The sequence below is a fragment of the Actinia tenebrosa genome, unplaced genomic scaffold (genome assembly GCF_029948245.1).
Source record: "Actinia tenebrosa isolate PJP-AT-01 unplaced genomic scaffold, QUT_ActTen_1.0 PGA_scaffold0__85_contigs__length_37466705, whole genome shotgun sequence".
NCBI lineage: Eukaryota > Metazoa > Cnidaria > Anthozoa > Actiniaria > Actiniidae > Actinia > Actinia tenebrosa.
The window spans coordinates 25645620-25668586 of record NW_028292569.1 but is presented as its reverse complement, the minus strand read 5'-3'; the positions used below and the strand labels follow the sequence as shown (position 1 = coordinate 25668586).

The 22967-nt window shown below is 35.6% G+C and overlaps 1 protein-coding gene across 4 annotated transcripts; it reads right to left on the bottom strand.

The window, feature by feature from the left end:
- Positions 1-198: 198 nt before the first annotated feature.
- Positions 199-22118, bottom strand: LOC116306638 (high affinity cAMP-specific and IBMX-insensitive 3',5'-cyclic phosphodiesterase 8B). 4 transcript variants are annotated; one of them, XM_031716716.2, is made up of 26 exons: positions 21475-22118; positions 21277-21336; positions 17996-18130; positions 16932-16987; positions 16401-16460; positions 15408-15465; positions 14698-14786; positions 14219-14318; positions 13342-13437; positions 12992-13033; positions 12418-12506; positions 12040-12142; positions 11397-11454; positions 11060-11115; positions 10855-10926; positions 10344-10451; positions 9303-9487; positions 8468-8561; positions 7870-7974; positions 7185-7402; positions 6238-6379; positions 5352-5531; positions 4859-4939; positions 4369-4417; positions 3889-3965; positions 199-2251 (listed from the first exon to the last, which is right to left on the bottom strand). In XM_031716716.2, the coding sequence occupies exons 1-26, from the start codon at positions 21742-21744 to the stop codon at positions 2102-2104; spliced, it is 2733 nt and encodes a 910-aa protein (XP_031572576.1). In that variant the 5' UTR covers positions 21745-22118; the 3' UTR covers positions 199-2101. The 4 variants fall into 4 exon arrangements, with proteins under 4 accessions (XP_031572576.1, XP_031572577.1, XP_031572578.1 ...); XM_031716717.2 differs by having other exon boundaries at positions 12061-12142; XM_031716719.2 differs by having other exon boundaries at positions 2109-2251; positions 3871-3965.
- Between the last annotated feature and the right edge of the window lie 849 nt (positions 22119-22967).

Below are 22967 nucleotides of genomic sequence, written 5' to 3'. Positions count from 1 at the left end.
TTCCAATTCTCTGGAGATAAAAATTCTTTTGTTTTGTCCTCCAAATTGAGCTGCTTTGACGTCACATGCAAGGGGTCTAATAAAACTATGAATCTTGGCCTCCATTTCGATTAGTCAGTGTCATTACCCCTCTCCACCTGACCTATTAAGACACTCTTTTGTGGTCCCAAACATGATGAAGATGTATCCAACAGCAAGTCAATTTTTTGATGCTTTTTTACTTCAGAATGTCGTACATACTGGTATCTATAATATTAGTACCAAACTATAGCACAGCAACAAGCTTTTGATAAACTTCTCAAATAAAAGCACCATAATTTAGTACTCCTTACAGCTGTACAGTGAGAGTATACGTAAGAGAAGGACCACAGGACAATGATTTATTATTACATATGCCAAAAGCTATGGCAAATACAATCAGCCAACATTGGAATAAAGATGAAACTAAAAACATTCAGCAGTTACTACTGACGAAGGAATTTGAAATTGAAACTTCTGTGAGGGATGAGCACTCAGGTGACAACATGCAAAATAATTTGAGTGAATAAGTTTTGGGAATTTGTATAATAGAAAATAATAAAGCAATGTATTTGGTTTTGTTTATTAATAATAATTTTACCAAGTATAAATATGATTTTAAAATAATCAACTCTGAAATATCATTTTGTCACCTGACTATCCCCCGTGAAAGATAAAATTAATCATTATCAATAATTCATTAAATGGGTTGCAGTCTAAAGCTGTAGGACTAAAGAAACCCTTGAATGAACATGTACAAAGTTTATATCAAGGTCACTTTAAAGGCTACAAAGTAAAACTAAAAATCCTGCTTTGAAAGAGAATGAAGAGAACCTAAAGTTAATTTACAAGCAGTCGAGGAAGCATTAAAAATAGAAAAACGAGTTAATTATACTATATACTACATACACTGTTCAATACCTTAACGTCGATAAAACGACATGTCCCATATTGCTTCGTAGTTGTAGTTTTCTTTCATAATAACAATACGTCTAATACGCATCTTATAATATTAATGAATCATTTTGTATAATATGATAAATTTTCAAAAACTACTATGATCTCTACAATTTCTGTATTATAATATTATTAATATTACACCATAATCAGGCAAAATCACCAAATCCTGCGTTACTGAACCAAAACTTATTCCACTGAACGAGGGGATAAACAAAAGGAAAATGAAGAATGTCATTGTATTTGGTTTTGTACACTGTAGTAATCAACAAGGTTGAAAAAACTGCTATTAATTTGTGCTGTTCCAAGCTTTTTGTCTGATTTTTACTAACAGCTCTAGCTAGAAACATGTAGAAAGGGTTTTATAATTCTATTAAAGTAAGGTAATCTGTACTGGTCAACCTTGAAGATTACTTCAGGAAGCTAACAGTCACAATTGAGATGTGTGATCTGAACTAAGCATTTCCTTGACAATCCACAGCTGTCACAAATCATGATTGACAGCTGCCAATCTCTCAACACTGATTCAACCTATTTACAATATCTGTTGATTCGCAAATGATTGATACTAATCACTTAATCGTGACCAGTATCACCATTCTGCAATGCCAAGAAGATGATACTGCTTCATAATTTAAAATTCTGATCCCATAACAAATTGGAAAATTGTTTTTTTTTTTTTTTTGGACAAAATAATCAGTTCCATAGACTCTAGACTCAGGATCTATAGCATTTACCAGTGTTTAACAGTGTTTTTTTTTTTTGAAACCTTTTCCATGATAGAGTATGTTCCCCTTAATCATGGTCTCAGGTGTAAAAATAATGTGCTGTCGGCATTGCTCTTTGTCAGTCAATTCACCTCAACTGTGAAAATTTCTGATTTTTTGATCTAAAACACAGTATTTATAGGTTCACTTTATGTATAGTCCATTTCATCAAACAAAAAAAAATTTTTTTTCACTCAAGAAATAAATAGAATATAGCATTTTTGTTATAGAGAATATCTTCTTTGTGTCTCTCCAAAAGGGATGCTATTTACAATTTTTCATAGTATAATATCAGATATCTCTCTTGTAGTAGTTGACGTTTTAAATAGTGTGCTCAAGTACACTGTTGCCTGGTTAAGTTAGACGGATGTCAAGGATGTCATCGAAGATGATCTGGCATCAGATGTGGATGACACTGTTGATGCAGCATTGAGCGCAGTACTAGCTGAACTGCCTGCAGTTGTGGTTGAGGTGGTTGGACTCGAAGGGGAGGCTGCACGCTTTGCATCCTAGAAATATGATCATCAATACAATCAATTCAATACTATTATTATGAAAAAGTCGTGTAAAGAATTGCATTTTTCTGCAAATGAGGTGTTTTCATACACAACCACTGTGTAGTACACAGGTATGTACACTTCAAAAAATACCATTTTTTGCACAGTTCTTTTTGCACAGTCTTATTAAGTTGTGCAATACTGCTATTAATTGCTGGGTTGACATCATTCCAAGTCTTATGTGAAAACGTTTATCAACTGAATCACAAGTTTTGAATAGAATTCTGTCTGATTGACAGCACTTGTTGTTTTTTTTAGACCAATATTTTGAGTGGATAAATATTAGAGGCAGTACACCCCTTAAAAGTTGAAATATCAACTGTGCTCATGCACAAACACAGAAGACCCCACAAGCATAGAGTCTACTGTGAAGGTAATTCAATGTCTTTTGCTGGCATAGAACTGAGAAAATGTAAAGCCAATTGATCTATCTATCTCATTTACCATATCTAACATTTTTTCCTGATTTTTCTTAAGTGCATGAAAATTTTGGTGTCATTGTCATTGTCACATTTGCTTTGCCAACACAAGAGCCTTGGTATTAAAACTTTTCATTTTATTCTATTGTTTAGTTCCAGAAATTATCCATAACCCCCACCCCCCCCCCCCCCCACCCAAAATAAAGAGGGATTTGGAATTTCCGAGGGGTAGTGGGGATCAGAGAAAGAACAAAAATACAGAGCTTGTATGTCATATGGAAGAAAATTGGAATTTCCGGGGGTTGGGAGGTCTTTAAAAAAATTCCTCTGTGGAGAGGGGTATGGATTCCTGGAACTACACATTCTGACATCATCAAAGGATGTTATGGAGTGTATCAGGCAAAGACGGCCATGGCATATGCTATGGAATATAAGGTACATCTTATCAAATATGATACTATGATGTAACCATCTTGCTTTACTTAGCAATCTCTAATTTCCTTTATCTTATGCATTCTGGACTAGCTTGGGTACTACAATCATCATTGTTCGCTGCAGCTGGACCAGAATGCAACTTGCGTGTCTAAAAAAGAATATGTCTCTGGCAATGGGATGCAGTTACAGTACAAATCAGTTTTCAAAGGCATACAAGCAAAGTTAATGGGACAATGTGATCCATAACATGCTAAACAACTGACAGTTCCATAGCTTCTGCCATTTTTTCAAGAGTGGCTATGAAAATCAAATCACAATCTGGGCTGCTTTTTTCTTCTTCATTTCTTGAGGAAGTGACCAACTTGATTTGATATAAATAGAACACTTGCATTACGGCATCATTAACTACAACTACAAGAATCCTTTGCACACTTTCTTTTGTTCAGTTAATAAGCACCAACTGTCTTACTGTTGTCAAGAGGCAATAAAATTAATTTGAATTAAAAAATAAAAGAAATTCAGGAAGCATTTTGGTAGTGGTAGTCAAATCACAGGCCATCATGCAAGTAAGAGGCCATCATTCAGAGTCACTCTTTGCCCAACACAACCCTAACATCCAATGCTGAAGAATATTAATCTTAGTTTATATCAATATCAGGATCATTATCATAGAAAGTATAGCTTATGTATGAGCACAGTTCTCATTGGCAAACCTACAATTCAGACAGGACTCACAAGTTCATCTGCTTTCTTCTTCCAATAATCGTAATTATCTGTCAAATGCCGAATGGTTTCTGGCACATAAGCAAATGCTGTGAATAGAATTTGCAATGGCATGAGGAGATTTAAATTTACAATATAAATATATTACTGCTGTACTAGAGTTGTCTTTAAGGGGAACAAATAGTACTGTCTTACAGTGAGTACACAGTACGACATGCCATAACATCAAAATGGCTTCCCATTGTCTTAAAATTATCCACGATTATATTATCAAAATTATTGTTTCTGGTTAAGATATTTAATGATTGGAGCTTTCGGCTTCCAACCTTTGAAACTAATAAACTACGAGCTCATAAGAATTAATCAGGATTTATCTCATTAAATGAGGATGTCTTGTATATTGAGATCTCTTTGAACCAGATTTCTCCTACATTTCCAATCCAGATTTTTAATAATTTAGACATAATCAAGTCCAGTGTACACATGACTTACCATCCCAGGCGTCGTACAAGTCACTGACAAAATAGTCTATAAACCAAACCTAAGCAAAGACAACAAAGAACATTTTAATACTGGTATATAAGCACTGGATCGATCCAAAAATCATTTATTAAATCACTATACAAAATGCAGTTGCAATTATGATAAACGTAGTGCGATCCTTATGCAAGAACCCCTTCAAAGGTGATAGCTGGCTTACTATTGACGCAAAACTAATCCTTTTTCCTTCCTCCCTAAAACTTGAGTACTAAATTTCAATTTAATCTACCTTAAACATGAGCCTCTGGCTGAGAAAACTGAGCAATCACTCCATGCAATCCACATAGAATACATTTACATTTATGAAAAAATTCTTTCCAAATTCCAAATAATCTCATGAGAGGTTCTCTTGTGCTTTTCTGTTCACATCATAATATTGAGGATAATTCTAAGAGTACTCTATAAAAAGTGTGTAGTTTATGAATGATTTGTTTAAGTTTACCTGTGACCGTGGCACATTACAGGTTGCTCTGTCAAACACTGGCATTACCACAGGAAGACCTCGCTTCTTCTCCTCATCCGTCTAGTGACAAACAAACAACAATTATTTTAGAGCCATTTTAAACACTAGAAATAAGGGATTGTCTAGTTTTGATTAATAATATATTGTATAGTAATGTAACTTGTAATTCATGTAGTGTTTATTTACTTTGTAATTATATTTATTTTATGCAGGACTCTATTAAAACCAGCCTGTGCTAAATTAATGTTCCTGTTAAAATATTGAATAAAATAAATAAATAAATTATTGAAAAAAATCCCAGCTAAATATTTACTGGTATTATTTGAGATTTTTGCCTGCAGGCTAGTGCAGGACACAGGGTGCCCTTAGAGGTACACCGCACCAATTTCCCACCCCACATCCATCCCACAATCAACCCTTAAAGAAATCATTACTTTCAGCTACTTTTTGCTCTTCTTTCTGGTATACCAACCTGAGAAAAGTACTCCTCTGCTATTCTCTCAGCCCATTCTTTACAAAGGTATCTTGGCCGAGCAGGATTAGCAATATCGGCACACTTGATTAACATTCTTTTGATTAAGGTCCTGTTCTCTGGAGTAGTCAATGCCGTAGTTGACGAAGTATTGGAGTCTGGGGTGTCACGTCCACTATGCTGTTGAAGTAATTTCGATAGGTAAGATTCTGTACCAATTAAACAGCTTAAGGGAGGGATATAAACCTGAGGGGGTTCCTGGGGGTGCCTGTGATTGAAATTCCCATCGGCAGTGTAGAAGTAATGTGTAAGACCTTATAGCAGGAAAGGGAGGGAAGGATGATTTTTTGACGTTAGTGGTCGGCTACCGTCCCCTGGGGGTCCTGGGGGTGCCTGAGATTAAAATTCTCATTGACAGTATAGAAGTAATGTCTAAGACCTTATAGCAGGAAAGGGAGGGAAGGATGATTTTTTGACGTTAGTGGTCGGCTACCATCCCCTGGGGGTCCTGGGGGTGCCTGAGATTAAAATTCCCATTGACAGTGTAGATGTAATGTCTAAGAATTTATGGTAGAATAGAAATCTTGTAAAGATATCTTCAAAAGAAATCTCATAACCACCATTCCCATGAACCTTATTCAAATGGCAGCCATGTTTATTCTCATGGGAATAAAACCCTTTGTTTAACCCACCTAAATTTATTCTCAAGCACTTGAATGCAAGGATATGCATGGAAAAATCTATTGTTCTAGTCAACATGGCTGCCACGTGAGCAAGGTCCATTGGCAACACATGTATTTTCATAGTTCAATTCCTTTTCTCTAGGGTAGAGGGAGACAGGACTGATTTGTTGAAGTTAGTTGTCAGGTATCGAGTGTTCACTTACCACTGAATGAACCTCATCCATACTTGATGACCGTCTTTTATTAATACTATTAACAAACTTGGATAAGTGTTCAAAGTGCCGTGTCATCTCTGTGGCCATCACCATATCAATGATTGATTGCCGAACGGTGCGGAAGTCCTCACTAGGCACAAGAAATAACAGTGTTTTGTCAGTTTTGGAGATAACACTTCATTCCATGAGTACAATGTGTTCATACTCTTAGAGGAGTTTTCGTATGACTGTGAAAGCTCAGTGCCGTAAGCGTGGCATGCCATGACTGTGATGGTTTCTAGAATTTTAATTGGCTGATTTTTCCACGCGCAATGTGATTGGTCTTGCATTGCCTTGACCTTGGCGTGACCGTGTCTGCGCTGTGTTTATGCCGTGTTCCAGGGATTTAATTGGATACAGAGTAAAATCTCATGAAATGTAATTGGTCTGGCATATCCCTTGCTGTGTCATGACTGTGTTCGTGCCGTGAACTTTTCACGGTCATACGAAAACTGCACTATAACCGACCCCAAATACTCTAGTGTCAAATTCTCTATTGCTCAGGGTTCAGGGTTCAATATTCATGCGTTCCAGTGAATATGCATAGCATTTCAAAGTGTTTATATTGTTGAAGATGTGCATTCTTTACATTGTCATTGGTAATTGTGAATATTGTGACACTGAAATGAGGCTAACCCTGAGTAAATGAGTCTGTAATCACGACATACAATCAAGGCTGCAAATAAGTTTTTGATAAGCAAGTCAGGACAGAGAAAACTGGCCAGAAGCATTTTGACCTGTCAAAACCCAAGTGTAGCTGGTCAAATATCTGGTCAAGGTTAATCATTTACCAGTCAAGTCATTACTTTCACTGGACACTCGTCTAATGACTGGCACTTCTTTGCAGCCTTGACAATGGTATTTTTATGAAATCAACAATGATCTATTCTACTTACACATCAAGCCCACTAAAAATATTAGACTTCTCTTCTCTAGCAGTAAGTTTGAATGCAAGGGCAGCATGATGGCTTTCGAGGACAGCTATATCATTGTAAAGAATAGCCAGTTCACTTCCAGCATTACAAAGGAAAGAGTTTGTATACCCTGGATGATCAACATCATGTACAATAGCAGCTATAAGAGATGCAGCCTCATCTAGAGGTTCTAACACAGCCTGTAGCAAAAATAAAGTCATTTGATTAGCCTTTCTCCTTTCCTTTTCCCATTTCCCATATATTCCCACTTTCCATATTTTCCCTTTTTCCTTTCCATTTTTTTTGCTTTCCTTCCCTTTACCTTTCTTCCCTTTTTCTTTTCTTCTCTTCCTTTCCATTTCCTCATAGTGGTTAACTCGAAAGTTTGAACTATTTTAATCATAACTGCACACTTAATTCCTATTTTGTTATTTCTGTTTGTTTTTTCTTTCTTCCTTAGTTTTAATTTATAAACTTGTAAATGTGTGCAACATTTACTTGGGTCTTCCTCTCTTTTTTCTTTTCTCATTCCTCCCTTTACTTTCCATTCCCCTTCCCATTTCTTTCCTTTTCTTTTTCTTTTCCATTCCTTTTCTTCCATTCTTTCCTATTGTTGTTCTTCATGTACTTCTTTCCTTTTCCCATTTTTCTTTGTTTTTCTCCTTACCTTCACTCTTTCTTTAGCCAGGAAAACAGCAGTTGCATGTAGGACATCTGCTGCATGTGTAGAGTTATGGTAAGCATTTTTCCGATGATAATTAGCTTCTATTAACTGAAAAATAATACAACTTTGTTAAACTGTTGCCCATTTACCTCAGGTCGTAAGAGCATCAGTTTGTTGTGAGGTCACGGTTCAAGTCCTGGCCAGATTTACACTTGGGGTCTTAAAATAACTGAGGAGAAGGTGCTGCTTTTCTAATTACATCTGCAAATAGTAAGACCTTCACATGGCTCCGATGACCACGTTAATATCTGCCCTGTCCCTACTCAACTGGAGACTACCTCAAAAGAGGACCAAGAGTTTATCAGTTGCATTACTGACAAGTGTTATCCTCTCTAAACAAAGTTGATATATTTATTTATCATTTATTTATTATTAATATATCATTTAAGGAGCTGCCTGTGTATGACTGTCATAGACATAGTGACATGGCCTCTACTCCCTGTACCTTGAAAATCATTTTCACATTTTCTTATGTTTAATCTTTTACCTCGAAGTCCCTACAGGTAAGAGTTCAAACTGCAAAATAGGGATATGTATTTACCTGTAACCAATTTTTCATTATTTCTTCAGATATGTTAAGCCTTTCACAGACACGAAACTTGTTCAGGATTTTCATCCCTAGAAAGTAAAGCGGCCTAAAAAAGAAATAAAAGTGATTAAACAACAATCAACATTAAGAAGTTACAGTAGCAGCAATATCGTCACTATCATCAATGTCATCAACATTGTTAACTACAGCAAAAGCATTATGACTGTGGTTGTCATTCATAGTGAAGAAAAATTTTTTGTAAATCCCATACAGATCAGCTGCTCATATCGTATTTAGATCTTATTAACCAAGCGGGAGGTCTGTACGGGATAATCTTGACCAAGGTCTGTACCCGACTGAGGTCAAGATTATCCCGTACAGTCCGACCAAGCTCGGTTGATAAGAGTTTTATTATATGACCACTTTTCATTGAAAAGGACAAAATGTTTTTGCTGTAAGATTAATATGCGATTGGACGGGTTAATACCGGAGAATCTAGACCAGTCTGCGATGCGATCTATCCAATCAGATTGCTCGATTTGCTAGTGTCCAGGCTCTAAGATTCACAGTCATGTAATAAATATTACTTATTAAACTCATTGATAATTCATGAGGAAAACACAACAGAAATCACAACCGTGAAGAGTTTTGTAAATCAGATACAGAATCCTGTTCATTTGCATAAACGTTAAGATGGATTTTCTTGGCCAGATTCACTTTTATCTTGAAAATTTTAGCGAAACACAAAGGAACTAACCTAGACGTTTGATAAATAATCTACAATATGAGTGTTGTATCCGATATACAGACTCGAGGCGTAGCGGATCATCATTATCAAGCAGCTTACCTGTGATTGGAGGCTTTTTCAAGCTTCAAGATATCAAAGTCCCAATCAGCGACATCAACCATGGCACTGCTAACTTCAGCAGGAATCTCAGGTGCATGACTAATGTGTGCTAGTCTTCCACTTTCTTTAGATGGGTGAAATGGATGACTTGATCTTTGTATTTCACAACCAGATCTTCTTCGTCCCTGTAGGAAAGGAAACTTAACTTGTTCATTCTAAGGGAACCAAGGATTTCATAATGGTATTGCAAGGGCAGATCCAGCCAAAATTTGGGGGGGGGGGGGGGCTAATTGAGTTTCTTCTGTCAACACAATGGAAAACAATATAAAAAAGCATCATTTTTTTCTGCTGAAGAGGGGGGGGGGGCTTCAGCCCCCCTTTGCCCCCCTGGATCTGCCCTTGTATTGCACTCATCGCTCACATCAGGTTTGATTCCTTAATGCTATTTTCATAAACATGTGAACTCACTAACTATAAGCTGCAGACAGAAATTTGATTTTTCCCTGCCGTCAATCAAAACTAATCAGTCAGTACCTTCATATTTTTGACTGGGGCTACAAAAAACCAAATTTCAGCTTGGAACTCGCAACTACAGAGTATGCATGTTTATGAAAATGGCAGTGACTAAGAATTACATGTGAGTAGAATTTATTTACATTATTAGCAAAAGAAATATACAGATGGCAATAATAGCAAAAAGGGTGTCACAGGGAGGACATGAATCCATATTTAAGTTTGTTAGGTCTGGCGTTTGATTTGAAGATTATTCTCTGGGTTCTCCAGTTGTCTTTCTTCCCACATGTAGGTTAGTCAATTTACAAAGGGGTAATGTGCAGTTCCAGAAATTATTCCTACCCCCTCCCCCACCCACAGAGAATTTTGGTGGGGGGATGGTCAGAGAAAGAACAAAATTACAGAGTTTGCATTGAAGAAAATTGGAATTTCCTGGGGTAGGGGGTAGTGGGTTTTTTAAAAAATTCCTCTGGGGGGGAAGGATAATTTGTACACAATGCTTATTAGATGTAATTCACAGGTTATTACATTGCTCATTAAGCCTCCAACAAGGTCAATGGCCATGACATCATCAGCATCCATAGTATTGTGCCCAGCAAATACCGGAGAATACAGTTCTGCAGTTCTGAGTATTTCCTGTAAAAAAGTACAAGCAGTAGAGTGAGACATTTGCGATCAATAAGAGCACAGAATACTTTATCAAAGTTAGTAAGCACTAACCAGAGGTACAGTCTGCTTTGCATTGAATATTTAAAATTCTTCAGGTTTTGTTAGTGAAGGGGAATGAAGTATTTTACTAGTTGTGAGAAGGTCCCCATCCCCCAAAAAATCTTTCCTAGCTGTGAATGACCTTGTAACAATAACAATGTCATTTAGCATCATTATAGACTAACATGCATTTCCCTTCATAAAAATAAGATTAAAAACACACTAAATCTAAGAAAATCTAGACGGAAAAAAGATAATTGTAATTTTTTTTAAATTTTTTATGTTTGATAATAATAATGCTTAATCATTATCAAATGGTATAGCATCTTACCATGACTCTATCGAGTGCCTGGACAACAGACGATGGGCTGTTTTCTTGAGCTGCATTAAGCATGTTTATAACCTGTGAATAAGTAAACACACAATCAGCATGTTACCATAACAACTAATAACCAAGAAAACCAGTCTCCATGACAACAGTCTATCAGCTGGCTGACAGAGGACAACAGAGAGTTGATAAAGTAATATTTTGAAACCTTCGTTATTGGTGCTTCTATTCTGGATGTCATTGATGGCCGCCGATGAAGATTCCCTGAAATTAAAACCATGTAAGATCATGACTACTTAGAACTTCATTTCCTAATTGACTTCTAAAAAGTGTTTCCCGTTAATTGAGAATCATATTAAAACTTCTTTGCAAAGCTGCCTGTGCATGCAGATGGCATCAGCACCGTGCTCTGTTCACTAATACAGTAATAATAATAATAACACTATAAAATGGAAACGTATATTGAAGAGTATAATATATCTCACAGATTTGTGGTGGTCTCAAGGAGAGCATGTAGTCAATAGAGGGCTGTTCTAATTCCTTACCATTAGGTAATGTACTACTATAATCTATTGGATCTCTGTGGCCAGTACCAGAACTAGGCTGAGGAGAAGGAGAATATTAAAATGTTATGGAGAATATGATGAACGATAACCAGTCAGGTTTATGTCGTGAAAGCCTCAACTTTCATCAGAACCTGAAAGAACTTCTGGGCTGATCTAGTTGGGGCGCAGCTAACTCACAAATCAATCCCTGAAACAACCTTTTGGTTGATCAAAGTCAGAGCATGGCTAACTCACAGATTGATTTGGAATTTAGCTTGTTAGGGTTTGTAGAGGAGGAACAGTGAAGAACCTGGAGAAAACACCTTGGATCAAGTGAGTGACCTAACAGGGAGTGAACTCAAGGTCTACCCAGAGGTGAGGAGGTGTTTCCACACCTTCACCACCCTTGAGTCCCATGATATAGAAAGAAATACAAGGGTGGATCCAGCCAAAATTTTAGGGTGGGGGGCTAATTGAGTTTAGGGGTGGCTATTTGAGTTCCTTCCATCAACACAATGGAAAACAATAAAAAAGCATCTAATTCTTCAGTTTTGTTTTGCTTTTTTTTTCTGCTGAAGGGGGGCTTCAGCCCCCCTTTGCCCCCCCTGGATCCACCCTTGAAATATCAAGAGTGACTACATACTGTTTCCATATGCATATTTACACTCATGTTCATGTTGACTTGGTTGTGCAGTGAATTTGCTTCTTTTAATTCTCTTTTTACAGTAACATGGTGTTCTACTTTCCTGTGATCAAAAAAATGAGTACAAACTACCATCAGTTCCTTCCATCATCTATTATTATTATCAACCTTAAGAGCTCTTCCCTAACTGTGAATAAAACATTTTTCCATCCCTTTTCTTGGACATGTATTGAGTTTCATTAATTTTACTATCCTACCCCTCCCCCATTACAAAAATACAACTTACCCTACCCTCCTAATACAAGTACAATATTACTGACCCTCCCCTCCAAGTATAGCCACTGACTCTCTCTATATGATAGACATCATTCTACTTACCCTCCCCTCCCTATGATAGGTACAATATGAACATTTTGTAAGAATTGCTCCCCATTTCGTCTTTTCCCCATAAAAGAACCTTCCCAAGTCTGCAAGAAAAAGCATGGCATCAATAATAATACAATACCTTATATTTCACTGGGATAATAAAGGTTAGGAATTTGAAGGTTAGTGAATTTTTAGCCTTCCCGCCATGTTCCCATGACAATCATGACATCATCATATTTGAAAAATTTCAGATACGAAATGTTTTCTGTCCACACTAATATGGCTAGCCAGAGTTTTCAAAATGTTCCACTCTGGAGACCGTATTCAAAAATAATTCGTTTTCAGTGAAGAATTCCTCTGGATTCGCCCGGACTAGTGTGGACGGTAGGCCTAACCAAATAAAAAAAAATTCTGATTCAAATTTATCTGGCATAGTGTGGACAAGGCCCAGGGTTTTTTTGATAATGGCACAGCTTATGATAATGAATTGCAATCCAACATGCAATGCATCTAAAATCCTTCAGCATTCATGAGAAGATACAACTTTTGACACCAGGAATGGTTAGGTGAGAATTTTTGCTCTTACTGTTCCCTTTTTCAGTTGTGAAAGAATTGCTTCAAATAATTCCTTAAATTCAAGAAAAATAAAATATGAGTATTATTATTTAATTCAAGATAAAATTTAAGAAAACAGTGAAGCATTTAGATGTTTTACATATAAAGATCTGGGATGATAAAAGTCAGGGCTTGGTTAGTTAATTCAAAGATCTAATTGGAAATTAGTGTGTGGAGGGAGGAAAGCCAGAGAACCCAGAGAAAAACCCTTGAATCAAGGGAGGGACCAAACAATCTCTGCTCACTTGTGATGCCGCAACTAGGATCTGAACACAAGACCCCAGAAGGTTAAAGGTTAAAAAAAGAAATATGAATACTTACAGGCTTGCTTTGTTCTAGGTACATCAGTTTTTGTGTGTGTCCAATGACATCTCGCCTAGAATAGCCTGTCATTTTCTCAAAAGCAGGATTCACATACTGTTGAGAGGAAAATAAACACTTTGAATTCATGTAATAAAAACCACATGTAACTTTATGTTAAGTGTAGCATACACTTAACATATAGATCTTTACCGAGTGACAAAAACATATTTCATAAATTCACATGTAACTTTATCAATCTCCTCTAGATCTCTCTCAACTTCTCTCCTGTTTTTACATTGTAACATCAAAGGTCTTTGGAAGCTGCAGTGCCCATTAACCTTTACCAAACAAGGATTATTTTACTAAAGGTATCATCATCAACAATCATGCTAAGAGGCCATTTGCTATTTAACAATAGCTTGCCAGCCAAACATATTCCATTGCAAATCCTAAGAAAAGGTTTTTTTCATTCCTAATGTCATTTATCGTACAATAATAGGCCCTTTGCAGTTAACGGTCACGTGTCTGTACTGGACTGCAAAATTTTTGTTTTTATATTAAATTGGTGATTCTTTTTAGCTACTTGTAAAGAACTGAATGAAAACATGACTGTGTATCCAGTGTGTTACGAAATGCAGTTTTATTACGATCTCTCAAAACAGGTTGTAGAAAGTTTGTTTGCAGTCCAGTAAATTTCACCCATGGGAATCAAGATGTTCATTCATTTGCTCTCGGTGAATTAATAAGCACATGATTACTGAGCTGCAAAGGGCCTATTGACATTATGAGCTGAAATTCCTCCTTCTAAAATTGAGATGCTCTTTTCATTTACAGTATTCATTTTAAATTGGGTTGAATAATGTGACCTGTTAGCACATGTTGTCAAGCTGCTCACCTCTACATGGACTTGATTATCAGACTTATCTGGATCTAATCTTGTTATCTCTACTGCATCGTGGGTATGTTCTATTGCATTTATAAAACATGCTGTTGCTCTGAAAATAAAAAGATATAATGACGTCAACATCAAGAATACATAGGTGGGTGTAGGCGGACATGATTTGTTTAGGACCTGAGGCCATTAGGCTGAGATCTGTTTTCAAGACCAAACGTAGAGGTTTTTCCTATCCTGACCAATTTTAGGACCTCAAATAACTTTTTTTTCCCATTTCACTAGTCTTGTAATTGGTTTGTTGTTTAACAATCCATTTAATAATGTGCGTACGCTTGCATGATGTAAGCCTTACGTCAGGATACTGGACCGCAGGAAGATGTTGAAAATACCACCCATTATTGAAGCCAATCAGAACCCAGGATTCTTAGGATGCCAGCCAGAAAAAAAATTAACAATAATCAATACATTTCCAAACATACCGTAACTTCAACTGTGATCGCACCTCCCCATATTCTAACATTTTCAGCTCATTAAAGCATCCACCAACATTTGTATTTTCAATAAACCTCTGCAATAGAATGATATAAAACATTTAGAAAGTTTTAAACCGTGGGAATAATGAATTGAACAATTCTGCAGACAACAATAGGAAGCCAGTGAAATGTTATTGGATATTGCACCATGTATATGCTTTAAGGCAGTACCACATGTTTTTAATGCACAACATAACCATTCTTATAGAAAGCCATTTCAATTTTTAGGAATATAGTACCATTCACATGTTGTAAGTAAGTATGTTTCCAACTTATGAGAACCATTACTATAGAAAGCCATTTAAGACATGTAATTATTATTATTATTATTAGTGTTAAGGAGTATAACATCATGCACATGTTGTAAGTATGTTTCCAACTTATAATAACCATTACTATAGAAAGCCATTTAAGTGTTAAGGAGTATAACATCATGTACATGTTGTAAGTAAATATGTTTCCAACTCATAATAACTATTACTATAGAAAGCCATTTAAGTAGAGTATAACATCATGTACATGTTGTAAGTTAGTACAGCTATTATGTTTTGCACTTAAGACATTTATTGCTATAGAAAGCCATTTAAGTGTTATAGCATGTCATTTCATATGATTATAGTATACTGTAGTACATCATACTATACTATTCCACTTACCCTATCAAACCCAGTCTTTAATAAGGGTAAGAAAGAAGGCTCATCTGAGTGCCTAGGACTAAAAGGAATCTTTCATTTACATATGGCTGTGTGTGTGTCTTTGTATGTTATTATCAGGGGGGAGGGGGGATGGCAGGGCCAAATAATGGACAGTCACCAAGCCATGTCTGCCCAGAATTGGAACTTGTCCAGTCGAGTCTTAGCCTTGCCGGTCATTTTGACTAGTAATGTCGAGCCAGAAATGAGCTATAACCAATTTAAAACTAATTTGGCCGGTTCATCATGATTGGCTACCGACCAACAATCATGTTTTGCCCTGGATAGGTGACATGATTGTGGGTCTAAAATGTTCTATATTTTCTTTCTAATTGTCTAAAGATTCACTGATTAAAGAAGCAGTGATAACACCGGATTTTTAGGAGGTTGGGGGGGCTTAAGTCTTTGAAGGATGATATGCATCAGTGTGTGTGCGTACAAAAAGGTTTTATTCTTGCTCCACAGAAAGCCAATGATCCATTCAGTGACCACCAATAAAAGTTTAAGGTTGAGGTTGGAGTTGGAGTTGCCGTGTATAGCAAAACTTTAGTTTATGCTGTGCAGCAACTCCAACCTCAACTTGGAACTTTTATTTGTGGTCAATGAATGAAACTGTGAAAACAAGTATTATATTTTGATCACAATATGTTGCAAAAAGTTTTAGGCTCAGCCCTCAAATTTCCCCTAACCCTGAAGAGTAGATGAGGTGTAGTGGCGAAGTTAAAATAGCTTTTAAATGAGTTTCTCCAGTGTTATAAACTTCTAGAAAATTTTGATCACAGTGTACATACTCATTATAAGTAATTGTTTTCATATTTGATAATTTAACCTAGGCTTTACAGATATGCACAGGCACAGAAAAATTTACATATCTCTTAACTGACAAAGATGTAATCTACGGTAACTATAGACGAATAAGATTAGAGTACACATACTGCATAGCAGGGAATCACATACCAAGGTTTAACTACTGCTATGATAGTTGAGCTATCACTTGGTCGTTTTGTTCTCATGCTTCTGTGAAAACAAAATTTATATCTCTATAAAGATAATATCATAGAATAAACAATCTCAAAGATAAAGTATTCAACAGGAAAAAACCACTAAAATTACAAATTCGTGATGAACCACACCTCTGTAACTTTATAATGCACAATACAATAACAAAGCGCTAAAGGAATGTACACAAGAAGAGATTTTATAACTACACACAATTGGATGTAGACTACAAAATATTTGATTATTTCATTTAAGGATTATCCCTGTCCTTTATAATTTTTTTCTTGTTAAAGATGATCAAGATAACAAATGCTTTGGCAGTTTCAGACAAGAGATTAATCTTTTCATGCTTCTCAATGATTTATTTTTATTACGTCATTAATGGATGACTGACTTGTTGCATACATATTTAGGATTAGCTATATTTTATTCAAAAAAACACAATTATTATACTTGTTTACACTTCAATACTTCTTTTCAAATTCTTACTTGCATAGCTTCTCACCATCAATGGTGGAAGAGTCTCTCATATCAATGAAGATTACCTACAGAAGAAAGATCAACATGTTAAAGGACATTATTGTCTTACCAAACATTAATCAATCCTAATGACTTACAAGATGCCTCACAAAGCATAGGGTCAAAGATCAACAAAGATTTTTTGTAGTTTAGTGCTCATTACTATTACAAAGGTATTTAAATTAAATTCTAAATTACAAACAATATAAAGACACCATGTTTGCTAGTTAGAACAAGAAATAAAACATGTAATCCAGTCTCAATATACAGTAATCAAAATCAAGAGACCAACACAAACACAAGATAGCATGTAGCCTTCATTCCTTATAGCTAGTAAACAACCTAATTATCTACTTGCCTCGGCTAAATGTGACGAATAAAGAGATGACAAATTTGAGATTCTAGATTATTCAAAAATGTCTATGACATGAAAACATGTCATATCTTCAAACTTCACAAGAGTGTAATGAACAACACTTGAAAAAATATACTTAAGTTGAAACATTTGAGGCAGAAATTCATAAATTAATGTGAAAAAAGTCCTTTGAGTTAATCAAGAGTATTAAAGAAATAATATTTGTAGAAATTTAATTATTTAATCATAAACTGTACATGGTAGTAGAATAAAACATGCAAAACTACAACTGCAATCACTAATATACAAGGGTTTTCCTAAAGGAACAGCATATTATATTTGAACAGTTGAAAATGCTAAATTATTAATAACCAAATTTTAATCTTGGTTCCAAACACAATAGTTTGGTGACTGTTGACATGGTTACAAGGATTAACCAGCCTTAGATTTCACAAGCAACTGAGCAATGCTTGATTAATATAATTTATCTATATTGCAATCATTCTTTCAAAAATCGCAATGAAAACTAGCATTAGGATTTTAAAAGGGTGGCAATATTTTTTCATTGTAACCAAATGAAATTTTGAATTGATCATCTTTGTGGAACTAGAAGAAAATCAGCTAAAGAATATGATTCAAGGAAGCATGAGAAAGGAAAAGGGAAAGATTTGATACTCACTTCAGGTTGGTTGCTAAGGAACTGATCCATGGCTGCCTCGAACGTCTTACATATGCTATACTTATATCCACCTCGTTCAGCAGCTTGAACAAAACTTTCTGTTTGTGCATCTTCCTTTGCAAACACTAGCATTATCTGCAATTCAATAATAAGTCAAAATGAGCAAGTTAACTCTCAGTTGCACTTTTAGTTTCAATGGTGTTGTAGTGCTTTAGTTTATAAAATTCACATCTTCAGACCCAGTATTAATAGCAACAGAATTTTTATGTTTACCAGCATAGAATCATAAAAACTTTTGAATAAAAAACTACGGCAAGACATAGCTTTTTTAAAACTTCATGTCTAATTTATGAACTGCCCCTTTCAAACATTATAGTCCATTCTGGATTTCGATTTGAATACTATCTTAAATCATTTTAGCATAAAGGCTTACTAGTACTTCATGACTTTAAAATACAACTATACACCAGTAATGCACATGTTAGAAACCAGGTTCAGTTCAACAAAGCATCTTATTTTGCTCTCTGACCTGTCCTCAGAAATCTAGCACCAATGTGAAAAATAATAGAAGAATGGAACAAAAATGCTTGTGTGAAAAATTCAATTAAGAAAGAATTCAAACTTTCTAGTACTGGAAAATACAAGCCATCATTGGAAAATATATTTTTTTGTCATTAAATGTGTAAGTTTTTGTCAAGAAGCAGAACAAATGTCAATGAAATTCACCATAAAGATTGTGATAGTATGATGACTTTGAAACAATTTGAATCCTAAAAGTTAACATTGATCAAAAGCTAGAGGTCTTCTGAAGCCTAAATGTGTAGACATTCTAGAAGGTGACTAAGGTTGATTCCAAATTTACTTGTACTTGTCCATTTTTTCCATTTTGCTTGATAAAATATTCATCGCTCATAATCCCAGATATGTAATTCTCTTTATGCTTTTCCAAAGGTTTTTAGATTTAGAATGAAGAGATCAACTACACTGAACTCAAGAACTGAGTTGGTGAGTGTGAAAGCCTGCGCCAACCAAATGAGATGAATTTTTATTTTATTTTTTTTTCCTTCCATTTTCCTGCTTTCTTTTTTCTATTCATTCTTTTTTCTTCCTTTCTTTTATTCTTTCTTTCTTGTTTTTTCTTTGCCTCTTTTTCAGCTGAAGCAACAGTCCATGACCAACAAGTAGACTACAGAATTCTGCTGTTGAAAACAACAAACTGTGCACACAATCTTTGCCATCCCATCCCAACAATTTTCTTCGTTTTCCCTTGCGCTTGACATCGTAACCTTGGCATTAGCTAAAAAAAAACAGTTCAACTCTAACCAAGTAAAATTCTCGGTGTTTATAAAACCATGGAAAATACTTATTTCATAGTAGAATTTTTTTCTACGTATATTATACAGTTTGACCAGCTGAGAAATATTCTGAAATGGTATAGCCTTTTGGTGTATACAAGAAAGTAGCAATAACAGTTTTGTAAACTTGTTTGTTATCATAGGGATCATGAAGATAAAACGATGCAACAAAGAATAACATTACCTATATGATATTAATATTTTCTTTCTTTTTATCATTAAATGTTGTTGGCCACTATTATAAAGTATATAGTAGGGAGGGGAACCATTAAATGTGTCAGAAAAGACATAAGCTTATAAACAATTCGACCAAAAAAGTGCAAAACGTTGAACTATAATAAAAGGACAGTGCAAAGTATAACTAATTTCGAAACGAGAGGAAAAAGAATTTGAGAAGAAAGTTTTGGGACTAGTGAATTGTGCGTGACATTAAAAGATGAACGCCCTTTGAATCGGCGAAAAAAAAATCTGCAGAGTGAAGAAAATTGATATGAGCTGAAGGAAAAACACTAACAAAAGCGTAGTTCAACAACGAAGTTTGTATATCTAGTGTTAGAGGGTCATTTTTGCGCTGGTTTTTTGTTTTGTTTTGTATTCTAGGAAGCCCATACGAATCAAGAAAGCGTTGGAAAACAGATTTCTTGCACATTTGTCTTCGCTGAATTCAAAGTACCAGCATATTATCGACTGCATTTACCGGCTCCCACTTTGACCGAGAAAAAAAAAGAAAAACTAAGCTTAATTCTCCCTCCGAAAGCACTGAAAACAAAAAACGTAAAGAAACCGTAGATAGGAAACTAAAAAATTTCGATTAAAAATATTATGAGGAAGCAGAGACTGTTCAGCTTGATTCAATATTCTATTTATTTTCGTTAACTCGAAAATTTGGCTTCTGCAACAAGGTCTTCCCTTGTTCGCTTCCCTGACCGACTCCTACGTCGTCAAGCACCAAGGAAGTACAGTAGATCCAAGGGGAAATTTCAATAACATTATATAGTCGAACCTTTGAACAGAGTTTTCTCTAGGGACGTCGAAATAAAAAAGAAATAATACGATGTAAACTTGTTTTTTGATGAAGGATAATCGTTCGACGGCGAAGCAAATCCCCGTGAAAGGGAAAAACATGCAACCAAACTATCTCAACTGAAAAAAAGACATGCGAAGCTGGTTTTGCAATGAAAATTCTAATATTTAGTGGTTAAAATTGAATCATTAGTAAAAAGGAAAAAAATTCTGTCGTCGAAGGGAAAAAATTGATTTCCAACGAGAATTTCGGCCTTAAAACATGCATAAAGTTGAGAAAATCCATCGATTTGGAATGGTTGACAATACTTCTTACTTATTTGCATCTTTTAGCCTCAAGATTTAGCACAAGCTACGCAAAGATAATTTCAAACCAACAGCAATGGTGAATTCTACTTACCCTAGCAAAAAAGTCTTTGGTAAACAAAAAGAGAATTAGAAATGATTTCGTATTTTGAATATATATTTTTTGTTTAACAGAGAAGCCAAAAATGTCATGAGGAACTCTGTCAGTTCAATGAGAAAAAAAACTCTACAAAATCTCCGAATTGTATCTGTGGATAGGGAATCGGAAATCCAGAGACAATATTACTTAACATTAACAAAAATTATATTGAAAACCATGTATACTGAGAAGATGGATGCTAAGGTTTTATATTCAGCGAAGTCGACCTATAAAACCTGAATATCATAAAGAGTAATACACTAGGTTTATCGAGCTATAGAACAAAATTATTCGATCAGTAAATTGAATCGTTCATTGAAATTGCATTTCAGGGGAAATATTTTTGAATCTAAACCGGCGATTTTTTAAAAAGAAAGGTAAATTGGTCAGGAGGTTCGAAAGAAGAACTCGGGTTCTAAAGTAAGCAGTATATGCTTTTATTTGAAGAGAGAGCTTACCTGCACAATTGGCTGGTATAGTTTCATAGGTCCCAACATGATTCCCGGTCGTTTTTCGCTCTGGAAAAATCACAGAAGTGAATGTATGAGGGGAAAACAGCACAAAGGTGTTTTGAATGTGTGATAGATACATGTAAACTATTGGACGATATCTTGCTGCCGTATTAGCCATAACAGAACAGGCTATCTTTTTTATACCTTGATATTCTCTGTCATACTGAGGTCTTGGGTTTGTGTCTCCGCTTCTATTGAACTGCCCCTGGCTGAATAATAACTTCGCTTATAGCTTCCACGATAGCGAGAAGACGACGAAGTAGATATATGCGACCCAGAGTCTGAACTAGAACGAATATGGCCGACTATCTCACTAGGCGAAGAAACTATAGGCCTTGGGCTAGAACTCTCCCGGATTTCTTCACGAATTACTATTCCTGATTGAGAGACGTGTATGCTAGGAGCACAGCCCATTAGGGCTGGAAATTGTGCTCATTCACAAGCGATAGAAGCGGTCCTTTGGGCAACTGAAACGGTTCCAAAGCCACTCAAACACAAATGAAAATGTCCCTTGGTAAGTAAGATTGGAACAAACGTCGACGAACGGTCTAAAAGCGCATCTACACGTCCTCGTACCACATCGACGTCGCTTTGCCAAGCGCTTCAAAATCACCCCCAAATACGCGGTATCGCCATGATAGACGGTTAAACTGGTCGCTCAACCCTGAAAGAGTTGATATTCGGTTGGCTAGAGTGTTGTCTGGTTGAGTAAGGGGAGAGCAGTAAAGAACCTAGATAGTAGTATATATGCAAGTATGGCACGGTGTTTTCATGGGAACGGTACAGGCCTTGCTGATGTCAAACACTCTCAAAAACACTCACCAATCAACACCGACTATTCCATCATGTGACTTATGCCATTAATGTATTCATACTAAGCTAGCAGGACAGCTGGTTCTAGCTGCACACTGTTATTGTTTATAATATGGGTGGACGGAAAAAGATGGTGTTGCGAACAACCATTTCAAATATCCCGAATATCGCAGAAAAACTCCCTTCTATTGAGAATTTAAAAACAGGCTCTTTTTGAGGTTTTTAGATTTTTTTGGAACAACCTAATGAGCCAGTCTTGCCAAAAACCTATAGCGATATGCCAAAGAGTACACAAAACATGTACTGCGAAATAATGACGTCAGAAAATTGCACATGTAATCGTGTGTGGAATATTTTTGCAGAGCTGTAAAAAGATTATGAGAATGGGATATCAATTTTGTATAAACAAGTGAAAACGTAATTTGATTGAATAATAGTTTTTCAATACGACAAAATTGTATTGTTTTTGTAATTGTTAAGCCGTGTAAATCAATATGAATCCCAAGAATCACCGACGGAAGTACAGTTAGTTTTTCGTATTTCATGTAAAGATTTTTCATAGCTTACCACAACCAGACTAAGTTGTCTGTTATTAAGCTTTAGGCACGAGGTTGTTACACTTTTACATTGAACGTCAAAATAAATATGCCGATTTTTTCTATTTTATATATACTTAACGTCAAGTGCCCAGCTTACCCATATATTACAAATTTTATTCAGAAAAAATAAAGTTTATTTGAGCCTGCTGGGTTGTTTCTATATTAAGTAGCGCTACTGATCGAATGAAATACGTTTTTTTTAACTTATCACGTACTGTTGTGTGG

Bases quoted from the DNA above. Each gene is read 5' to 3' on its own strand.
- LOC116306638 (XM_031716716.2), bottom strand. From the start codon at position 21,744: ATGGGCTGTGCTCCTAGCATACACGTCTCTCAATCAGGAATAGTAATT. The intron at 14,787-15,407 runs GTAAGTGGAATA...ATTCTATTGCAG, and splicing joins TAAAGACTGGGTTTGATAGG to AGGTTTATTGAAAATACAAA. The intron at 13,438-14,218 runs GTGAGCAGCTTG...TCCTCTCAACAG, and splicing joins ATAATCAAGTCCATGTAGAG to TATGTGAATCCTGCTTTTGA.